This window comes from Nicotiana tabacum, chromosome 12, assembly GCF_000715075.1.
Source record: "Nicotiana tabacum cultivar K326 chromosome 12, ASM71507v2, whole genome shotgun sequence".
Classification (NCBI taxonomy): Eukaryota; Viridiplantae; Streptophyta; class Magnoliopsida; order Solanales; family Solanaceae; genus Nicotiana; species Nicotiana tabacum.
The window spans coordinates 26,640,323-26,651,784 of NC_134091.1; the positions used below are offsets into that span (position 1 = coordinate 26,640,323).

General features: G+C 38.5%; 1 protein-coding gene across 1 annotated transcript; it reads left to right on the forward strand.

The window, feature by feature from the left end:
• The first annotated feature begins 971 nt into the window (after positions 1 to 971).
• On the forward strand, positions 972 to 6,659 carry LOC107774425 (RNA-binding KH domain-containing protein RCF3). Its single transcript, XM_075226253.1, has 9 exons — positions 972 to 1,149; positions 2,140 to 2,825; positions 3,275 to 3,697; positions 3,895 to 4,149; positions 4,404 to 4,742; positions 4,993 to 5,060; positions 5,209 to 5,320; positions 5,718 to 5,875; positions 6,057 to 6,659. Exons 2-8 carry the CDS (start codon positions 2,142 to 2,144, stop codon positions 5,859 to 5,861), a joined length of 2,025 nt encoding a protein of 674 aa, XP_075082354.1. The 5' UTR covers positions 972 to 1,149; positions 2,140 to 2,141; the 3' UTR covers positions 5,862 to 5,875; positions 6,057 to 6,659.
• Positions 6,660 to 11,462: the final 4,803 nt, after the last annotated feature.

The following is an 11,462-nucleotide window of genomic DNA, read 5'->3' on the forward strand; positions in this document are numbered from 1 at the left end:
GACTTTTGAAGTCCGAGAAAATCGAATGCAAAGATACTTGAATAAATTACAAGTGAATCTACATCAATTTAAAGAATGGACTTTGCAACATGTACCCCGAGAACAGAACATCGAGGTCGACGCTCTTGCGAACTTAGGTTCATCAGTCGAAGATGACGAACTCAACTCGGGGACTTACTTTTATGCAGTCAATATTCGATATATTTCTACTTACTTTTCCGATTTATACCAAGTTATACCAAGTATCCTTAGAACTATGTATAAATTCAACTCTATCTGTTTTTCGAATAAACATATCCAAGGGACTGGAACCCAAGGCTCTTCTTAGTCTAACATGATTGTTATAACCTCAGCGGGCTGCTCATTAGATTTTGATGGAATTCAGTGACAATCCACTCCTTAGGTCCAAGGTGCCTTCCAATGGCAATGAGGGTTCTGGAGTTCACACTGATGAGCCGGTGAACATACCTAATTTGCCACTTCATTACTTAAAAGGGGGTATTAGACTCACTTTGAATACAAATCATAGGGGTAAATAGTTGTTTGTGAAATTTAGGTATGCAATTGTTTTTCAGGAAAACTTTAAAGGATAAAATATGTATTTTTTTCATTATTACTAAGTAGTATATCTATTATTGGTTTGATTTAATTTTTTCTAATTTAATATCGAAGCAAATATAATATTATTGATTTATAAACTCTAATGTATCAAATTTAATCCGCTAAGATTTATTTTTCGATTTAGTTTAATTTTAGTTCTTTTTCAACATTGACACCATAGGAAAGGAGTGTACTAGAATTATTTGACCCTTAATTAAAAGTTTGGCTCTTAGAAAATGAAGAAACACGCCACGCAAAATAGTTTGCCAATGAGTTAATGATTAAACAAAAAAAAAGTCATTAGTAGACTGTAGACACCTATTTTATCTTTTTTTTCCCCAATAAAAATACAAAAGAGCAAACGAAGCAATAAATTTGAACCAAATGCAAACGAATAAATTCATTCCATATGCAAATTTGTAAATACTCCAAAAGTGAAACCTCAGTTCTAAACTTCAGCACCGCCCTCCCTAAATTTATCTTCACCGTCACAACGTCGCCGGCGGAACCCTAGAAACGGCCCGAACGTTTTCTCCGACGAGTTAATTGGTAAAAAATGCTGAATCTCTCAATTCTCTTTCACTCTTATCGTTTTCTCAAACAGCTTATGTCAATTTCGTACTTTCAGTTTCACTGTGGCCAAGTATAACAGTCGAAATATCTGTCCTCCTAAAATTAAAGTTCATTATTTTTAGCTGCTGTATAACTATAGAGCATTAAATAATTTTTAATAAAGTTCTTCCTTTTAACTTTTTACGCTTCAGCTGAAATTTGTTTTCTTGGTTTTGTGCTTTTGCAAGCCTAGGCTAGCTTCATATTACATATAGAGTACTTACGAAGTGCATCACTGCTTCGTAATGTAATTAAAAAAAAATAAAGAAAAGAAGAAGAAGGTATTAAGTAATGACCCGAAAAATATGATAGGGTCTTAAGGGTTGGGGCGAGAAGGTATTAAAATTTACTGCCTACATTGGTGGAGAGTAGTTTGAATGCAAAATGCTCAGACTGAAAAATGTCGAAGCAATGAACCATTTTTCTTAACTTCAAGGCTACGGTATAAAGATACCTTTTCTTGAAAAATTATTTAAAAAATGCTATTCATATTTGCAAAAACAACATTTCCTTATTTTTTCTGATATTTCTACAATGGAGTAGTTCAATGAATTAGAACGAATCAACTGGTTGATGTCTATATCTTTTAGACTATAGTTAATGGATACTCTTAAATCATAATTCAAATATGTGCGGCTGCTCACCACTAGGGTTCGCGCTTGGTACTTTCGTTTCTCTGATTCAGGTATCGCTGTTTGATATTAATGTGTCTTACTGATCAAATAAGAGAATAACATGTACGAGGTTCGAAAATCACTACCAATGTGGCTCTGTGGAGTTTGATTGATTATGTTTGCATTCATGGATTGGATTCAGGCCTTATCAAATTGAGTCTACTAGTTGGCAATGTTCCTAACGTAGCTCATACATCCTCTGTACTCTTATCATTCTTTCCTGAAATTAGTGTCTGTTACTAAAAAAATGCAGATATGTCAATGAAGTTGACACCTTCCAAGCGGCCGCATGTTTGGAGCCTTGCAGAATCAAATGGCCGAGGGAAGTGGCAGAAATCAGCATCTATTAGTTCCCAGAAATCACCTCCGAAAGTTCGTATACTATGCCCTGCTTCTAAGATAGATTCCTTTATCGGAGAGGATAGTAGCATCATTTCTCGGATACAAGAGGAAACTGGTGCAGAGGTTCGAGTTGAGGATAGTGTTGTTGGTTGTGATGAGAGGGTGATAGTTATTGTAGGTTCAGGAAAAGAAGATGAAGTGGGAACCGAACAGCTCCAGGCTGATGTTGAGGTAACTGAAACTAAAGAAAAGGACAGTTGCACTGATGAAAATGGTGATAAGCGTGAGAATAAGGTGTCCCCTCCAGCAGAAAGCTCCAAAACTGAGAAGGAGACGCTATCTATTCAGAAAGCTCTATTCTTGGTATTTGATAGGATGATTGAAGGAAGAGTAGGAATGGATGGAGGAGATGAAGAGGGTGACAATTCTTCCTCATTAATTATAAGATTGCTTATACTCTCCAGTCAAGTGGGATGTTTGTTAGGAAAAGCTGGTAGTGTGATAAAGCAGATGTCTTCTGAAAGTGGGGCACAGATACAGGTTCTTCCCAAGGACAAACGACCTTCTTGTGCGTCTTCATCTGAAGAATTGGTTCAGGTATATTTGTTGATATTTATTCATTCATTTTGCGTAAGCATTAGTCAATATGATCTGCTCAGCTTAGTCATTAGCTATCGTCAATGTAATCATCTATACTTCTGAGTTGAATTCGTAATTCAACGCTGTTTTTGTGTGTGCATGCATGTCACCATGTTTTGAAAGGTCTGTACCTTAATATTGATATAACAGTAGTTTCTATGTTAGGAGGTGCTCTGATGAACTTTGGTGTCAAAGAATGGCCCCTGTCTCTATACAATTCGAATTGAATACTCTTCATACTTTTTGAGTTCATGGTGAATACTGCTTCATCACTATCTCATTGCCTGCCTCACGTTTCATAGAGTTGATCATGTGAACAGTGTCTGGTGGTTTATGAAGTACTCTATTAGCCAAATTTTGTCATATACACCAGAAATCTGAAAAGATTCCTTACTGTTATGTTGCAGATTTCTGGGGAGCGTGAGGCAGTTAAAAAAGCTCTTGAAGTCGTTGCTCGGCAATTACTTGAGAATTCCTCTTGGGATCAGGATTTTCTCTCTGCTGATGCTGGTGGTCCATCTTCTCAGTCTCCTGGCCATCCTCTGTCTAACCAGGAATTGCATCCACCATCAGCACGTCCTTACCGTGGGCAGGGGCCACCGTCCTCTGTTGGATCTCGTGATGGGGAAGTTGGTATACCTGGCCGAATGAACCCTATTCCTGATGCCTTGACTTTCAGATTACTTTGTCCGGATGAAAAAGTTGGAGGTATAATTGGAAAGGGAGGAAGTATAATCAAAGCACTTCAGCATGAGACTGGGTGTCAGATCAAAGTTCTGGAAGGTGCAGGGGATTCTGAAGATCGAGTTATTGTCATCTCTGGTCCAGCGGTATGATTTGAATCTTCGATATCTGTTTGCTTTCTTTTCCTGGATTGTCCTTTAGTTGTTTTGGGGGGGGGGGGTGTTTCGTTCTTTTCGCTAAAGTTGATACTCTTTCTTCTTTTCCTCTTCTAAATCGTGCTGCTTAGTTGTTCTATAAACTAACCTTTGCAAAATAAAAGGCTAAGGTCATTCTATTTATGCAGCACCCAGATGATAGGATATCTTTGCCGCAAGATGCTGTCCTTCGCATTCAATCCCGAATTTGTCGGGCTGCACCTGAGAACAAGGACAATGGCATGGTTGCAAAGCTTTTGGTGTTCTCAAATCAAATTGGATGCCTCTTGGGTAAAGGTGGCGGTATAATAGCTGAAATGAGGAAGTCAACTGGAGCCTATATTCGTATCGTAGGCAAGGATCAAACCCCAAAGTTTGCGTCAGAAAATGAAGAAGTAGTTCAGGTGTTTTTCTCTTTTTATGATTTGAGTGATGTTACTAAAAATAAAAATTAGCAATTCTTTTCTGCATCTCACTGGCTTGCCATTTTGTTACTTTTTAATTTTCTCTTTTTTTGGTTTATCGCTGGCTTGACATTTATTACTTTTTACATCTCTTTTTGGTTTAGTGTGATATCTATAGCAACATTTGTTTGGTTTAAGATAAGCCTAATTCCTAGATCTTGACTTGCTTTTTGCTTTTCTTTTTGGTTGCTCAGGTAAATGGAGACTTTGAAAAAGTTTGTGAAGCCCTTCTGCAGATTACCACCAGATTGCAGAATCATTACTTTCGTGATGCATTTCCTTCAAACCCTGGTTTCCTGGACCAAATAACTCCATTCCCTTCACACATGGGAAGAAGAGAGTTTTCACCTCCAGGCATGTTCTCTAACATTCGTCCATCATTTCACAAGTTTGATGCTGTTGGTGTCCTACCTCCACATGGTGGTTTCCATCCACATGATGATCGTCCTCCCTTTATGCAAAATTTCCGTAGGCCAGGCATTCCACCTCATATATCTGATAGAATGCCATCTTCAGCACCATGGGGTTCTCAGGTAGGCATTTGTTTGCAGTTAATTCTAGCATTCGAGTTTCTTGTGACTATTAAAATGGGAGTTGGTTGATTTTTATATCTAGGCTGCTCCACCTAATGTACTTATAACCACGTGCTTGTTGCTTTCACTATGTAATTTAAAGCGAGCGTCAGAATTGTCCTAGAGCACGTCTCTTTCTGCTGGGAAAAAAGTTCTGATCCAATAAATGATAAATATCATAGAAATATTAATTTTCTGAACTGTATTGCAGGGACTGGGTGAAGGTGGGGGCTTCCCAGACTATGCGGGAGGTCCTCGAAGTATTGGCGGATTTGGAGGGTCAGTACATTCTTGATCATAACCAAACTCTTTCTTTCATTGTCCTTTTTTCTTCTTCATGTTCTACAGTTCATTTATGAACTGCTATTTCTATTATATAGTGATGATATATGTACGTCTTGGTTAAACGTGAATTTCATTAATATAGAGGAAGTCATCCAGCTGTGATCACAAGCACTACTGACGAAGTAGTTGTACCTCGATCTGTCGTTCCTGCAATCTATGGAGAAGGTGGGGGATGTCTTCGACAAATATGTGAGGTATGATCTCTGGATTGTATAGCATTACACCTTTTTTTCTTCTTTTATATTCCGCCTTTTATTTCTGATTGATCTTTACCTAAGGCCATGCCCAATAAGAAAGATATATGATCTCCCTCTTTATGCATAAATGTGTATATATGATAGTAAATGTTATCTCCCTCTTTTGGTACATATTTCTATCTTCTTGGTTACTATTAGTTTTCTTTGTTCTTAATGTTTTACTGTTCTAGATTTCCGCTTGTCTTTCTCCACATGTTTTGCTTATGTGTTTTTCACCATGTTCTGCTTTTAAATATTAGCATATCAATATACTTGGTCTTATTTATGCGAAGTACGGATTTAGCATTGTATAAAAACATTTTCATTTTTGACACTTTGACTAATTATTTTCTAGATTTCTGATGCAAAAGTCACCATAAATGATCCCAAGCCTGGAGCAACAGAGACTGTTATCATTATATCTGGGACGCCTGAGCAGACTAATGCTGCTCAAAGTCTCATCCAAGCCTTTGTAATGGTCGAGACTGAAGCTGCTTGATTAGTGGCAGTGAGGTAATTTTGTCGATCTTGTGGACTTCAAATTTGTTTTCAGAAGCTGTGTGAATGCAGAATAGTTAGTTATGCTCCCTGGAGAGCAGTCCGGATGCTCCCTTTTTTATACTTTTGCCAATGTGAATTCAAAAAACGTTGTTAACTTATTCCAGAAGACTTATTGTTATGGCGTTCTGCACAGTGCTGAAGCTGGAGTTTGCGGTGACGGCTACTGGAAGATATGGTTTAGCAGTTTTACAAGCTGCAAACTTTGACAAAAGAAAAATGGAAAAAATGCATGTTAGAGTATCAGAAGTATTGCCAGTTGGCTAACAGATTCGGATTCTGTGGTGGTAAAGTTTTCACAGAACATATAGGGTTTTTAACATATTCGTTTGGAGACTTTTGCAAATTGCCCTGTTTCTTTGTCCTACAAATATGATGGAGCCATTAGTAGTGTGTTGGCCTCGTCTCAATTTGATATCTTGGGGATTTATTCCTTCACAAAGTGTAGCTTGAAGACTTCAATTTTGGTTTTATCTCAATGCATTAATGAAAACTGAAAGCAGTCTAATGAGAAGATAGATAACGACAAGGATAAAGACTAATATTTTTCCTCGGCAGGCCTGCAAAGTAAGAGACATATGTCTAACTTCCTTATAGTGAAAGATTTATTACCTAATTCCAGTTCAGTTTTTATTGTTTCTTATGCTGCATTAATACCAGAGACTGAGGTCATTCATTGACTTCTTAGTATGAGTCTGCTTATTCTTGAAATTAGTTGATGCTTCTGCTTCTTTTCCATTTCTATCCCGTTTGATACTGTAAACATTAAGAATAGAATATGTGCTGCTATATAGCTAGTTTGAGATACCCAACAATACCAATTGAAATGTGCAATAGTGCAGGGTGGCACTTTCAGAAAAGAAAAAAAAGAGCTATACAAAGCCTAACTTACATAGAGTTGTCTACTTCATAAAGTATTCCAGGCTAGAGGGAAATAAGTAAGAGCTGCAGGGGAGGAGAGGAGGGGAGAGGAGAGGAGAGGAGGGAGTTTCCTCCCAATTCCACGTAAACTGAGTTGTGTGATTCATTATTGTCTCTGTTCCCATCTCTGCCTGCAATTTTATGTATGCGTTTAGAAAATAGGTAAAAGATCTGATCTGGCATACCCACGTTGAACCCCATTAGTATACGTATTGATAAATGCGGCCATGTAACATAGCTTGCAAAAGCAAATGCGAATCAAGACTTCCAAAAAATAAAAATAAAAATTGAAGTACAAGAAGCCAAAGGAAATATTCTGAAAAGCCCTCTCTTTGCTTAGGCGCACGATAGTGGTGAATACTAACGTACGCCCTTGCCGGAATGGCTAGGGGCCGGGTGAGGAAGGCCGCGAACAAGGTCGAACTATTGAATGTGAAGATGACCAAAGCGAATCGACGATTTGTTGAGCAAGACGAGGTAGGGCACAAGGAGGGGGTGTAGGGGAGAAATGAGTTCTCAAATCAACCCAGCAAAATTGGTGGCTGCCCAGAAGCCTACACCACCTCCTCAGGAAGCTCCGCTACTCAATTTGCCCAGCGACACACCAAGGGACCAAGTGATTCAACATGTAACTCCATGGCCAGCACTGCCAAGTCGAAATTCCATAGCCAAAACTCCAGAATTGAGGATGAAGGTAAGACTTGAAACAAAAGCAATGAAACCAAATGACGAGAAGAAAGGGGAAAACCTAGAAGGGGGGACCCAAGGTGCGCAATGATGATTAGAATTGGGTCACGAGGAAAGGGATAAACAACCATGGGTGAATTTATTTGAAGGCAACAAATATGCATCCAGAAGAATGAATTTGAGCTACATCGCACCTACAATTCAAGACGGAATCAAAATTATGGAACTAGAAAAAGAGGAGGTTGATGCAGAGATGGAAAATGGAGGGCAGTCATATTCTATGTTGTGGGTGACTCCCCCACAATTGGGGCAGTGGAAAGATTCATAGCAAGTCAATGGAAGATAGCAGAGAAACCAAGGGTACATTATCACAATGATGGCTACTTTCTCATCCATTTCCACAGTATGGAGGACCGGAATAGAGCCATGTCATCGACCCCAAATATCATTAGCAACAAGCCAATAATTGTGAGGGAATGGACAACGGATTTCAATTTCAAGGAAGAAATGCAAAGCACACTGCCATTGTGGGTAAGATTCCCTAACCTACCAATGAATTATTGGGGTGTCAAGTCCTTAAGCAGAATTGCTAGCAATCTTGGTGTGCCTATCTATGCAGACGATTGCACTACCAGAATTAATAGGATTTCCTACGCAAGAGTGCTCATAGAGATAGATATCACAAAAGAACTCTCGGATAAGATAGTAGTAAGGAATCCAAATGGAAAGAGTTTTGAACAGGAAGTGACCTATGATTGAAGACCAGTATACTGCAATACTTGTCTACAACTGGGGCACACATGCCAGGAGAAGGAGAAGTATGAACAAGCAAATGAGAAGCCCAAACAAGTGAGGAGGAATATCCCCAAATTCAGACAGGAATGACTAGCAAAAGGGGTAACACATGATGAGAAAAAGAAAGGAATAATGGAAGCAACAAAGAAACCAAATGAAGAAACAAGAAAGCATATGAGTATGAAGGCAAGTGACAAAAATATGAATGAAGGATGGATAGAAGTGAGGGGAAAATCAGCAGGCAAGAGTCAAGCAATGATGAGTCTGAATGAAAACATGCAAACCAGAAATGGATTTGATCCACTGGAAGCAAGTGACCAGCAGCTGATTGCACAACCAAACTTAACAATAGAAGTGGGACAGTGTAGTGTGAGCAGAAAGGAGATACATCAACAACCTTCCATTGTACGATGAAATTAATCACATGGAACGTTAGAGGATTGAATAAGTTGTATAAGCAGAATGAGTTAAAGTAGTTTTTAAAGGTAAATAATGTAGGTATTATTGCAATAGTGGAGCACAAAGTAGTAAAGGAGAATGCTAAAAGAATTATAAATAAAATAGCCCCCCCAGTGGGGTTGGTTCCATAATTATGGCACAGCCACAAAAGGAAGGATTTAGATTTTATGGGATACAAACAAGTTAAGTTTACAGTAGACTATACACATACACAACTAATACATGGATAGGTATGCGTATGAGACACAAACATGAAATTTAGCTTTACAACTATATATGGTCTGCATACAGTAGGTGATAGGAAAAGTTTATGGCATGAATTAAGACAACTACATACTGTGCAACATGGACCATGAGTTGCAATGAGAGATTTTAATGCTGTGTTGACAGAAGAAGATAGAATCAATGGGGCTCCAATACATGAAAATGAGACTGTTGACTTTAAAGAGTTTATCCAAGACTACAATATGGCTGAACTAAGAAGTGTTTGGGCACAATTCACTTGGTCAAATAATACAGTAAGTACCAGGATATATAGAGGGGTGGGGAATGCAGAGTGGATGCTTGATTACCCACTACAGGATATAGTAATCATGGCTCCATATTTCTCACACCATGCTCCATTGGCAATCCAATTAATGGGGCAACAAAACAAAAGTTATAGACCATTCAGGGTTTTTAACTTCATTGCAGAGCATGCATAGTTTCAACAGAGTGTGGAGAAATGATGGGGAGATCACATGAAGAATATATGGGGCAAACTGAAGAAGGTCAAGCAGGAGATCAAAAAGATCAACACAATGCAATACTCAAGAATAAGGGATAAGATAAAGAGCCGCAGACAACAATTAATGATAGTGCAAGAGGATCTAAGGATACAAGGCAACTCCAATGAACTCAAACAGGCAGAGAAAATGATCAGAGAGAAGCTGGAGAAATGGGTACTAATTGAAGAAAGTGTGGCAAAGCAAAAATCTAGGAATCAGTGGCTGCAACTAGGGGACAACTATACATCCTACTTCTTTGCAACCATGAAAAGCAGAATGACACAAAATAAGATCAGAACCCTGGTGGATGATCGAGGTAATCTGATAGAAGGGGACAATGATATACATGATCAAATACTTGGGGTACTACAAACAACTCTTAGGAGAAGCTGCTACTGCACTACCTGCAATCAATCCACAAGTCATGAAAGATGGCCAATGCTTGACTAGGAAATTGCAGTTAAAACTAATTGCACCAGTATCAGAATTGGAGGTAAGGAATTCGCTCAATGATATAGATGACAACAAGGCTACAGGATGTGACAAATTTAATGATGTATTTTTCAAGAAATCCTGGAATGCCATAGGAAAGGAGATAACAGAGGCAGTGATACAATTCTTTGATATGAGGAGAATGTATCTACCTATTAATTGCACCACATTCACTCTAATACCCAAGGTCAAGAACCCATCTACTGTCAAACAATTCAGATCCATTTCTTATTGCACTATAGTGTATAAACTGATATCAAAGATCTTAACCAAGAGGCTACAAGGAGTTATGAACTGCCTAGTTGATCAGAATCAAGCAGCCTTTGTCCCAGGTAGAGTGATCTCTGATAACATTATAATTAACCACGAGCTAGTTAAGGGATATAGTAGGAAAGGAGTTTTTCCGAGGTGTATGGTGAAAGTAGACATGCAGAAGGCATATGGCTCATTAGAATGGCCTTTCCTGGAACAAGTACTTAGTGCTCTGAACTTCCCAGGACTTTTCATAGAGTGGATAATGACATGTGTTAAAACTGTGTCTTACTTGATCATTATAAATGGGAAACCTTGTGCACCATTTCTAACCAAGAAGGGTCTAAGACAGGGGGACCCAATGTCCCCCTTCTTGTTTGTGATTGCCATGGAGTACCTAATCAAGAAACTTAAAACTCTATAGGGAAATCCAGATTTTAATTTCCACCCAAAATGTGCAAAGATGCAGATTATACAATTGAGCTTTGCTGATAATTTGTTCCTTTTCAGCAGAGGATATGTGGGATCAATACGACTGTTCATGGATTGTTTCAATGAATTCTCAAGATGTTTTGGTATGATAGCAAATAAAGATAAAAGTTCCATTTACTTTGGAGGTGTCAGTAGAGAAATGCAAGGGGAGATACTAGCAACATCTGGATTTGCCAAAGGGGAATTGCCAATCAGATATCTTCGAGTCTCGTTGAGCTCTAAACGAATTTCAATAGTACAATGCCAACCACTGCTAGAGAAGATGATAGAGATGATTACTTCATGGACTGCAAAATTCCTGTCATATGCTGGACGACTTATGTTGATAAAGAATGTACTCTTCTCAATTCAAGTCTTCTGGTCACAAATCTTTGTGCTATCAAAGAAAATTGTTAAGGTGATAAAAGCAACATGCAGAAGTTTTCTATGGACAAGCACAACTGAGATATCAAGAAGAGCACTACTAGCATGGGAGAAAGTATGTTGGCTGAGGACAGCTGGAGGATTTAATGTACTGCATCTGGAGACCTAGAACAAGGCTGCTGTGATTAAACTACTGTGGAATCTATGCACAAAGAAAGATAAGATGTGGGTAAGGTGGGTCCATATATACTATGGGAAAGGAAGGAATATTTGGAAAGTTCAAGTCAACCAAGCTTCCTGGGTTCTAAACAAGA

Coding starts and splice junctions, on each gene's coding strand:
- LOC107774425 (XM_075226253.1), top strand. CDS start 2,142: ATGTCAATGAAGTTGACACCTTCCAAGCGGCCGCATGTTTGGAGCCTT. Junction 4,150..4,403: donor AAAATGAAGAAGTAGTTCAG/GTGTTTTTCTCT, acceptor TTGGTTGCTCAG/GTAAATGGAGACTTTGAAAA. Junction 4,743..4,992: donor CAGCACCATGGGGTTCTCAG/GTAGGCATTTGT, acceptor ACTGTATTGCAG/GGACTGGGTGAAGGTGGGGG.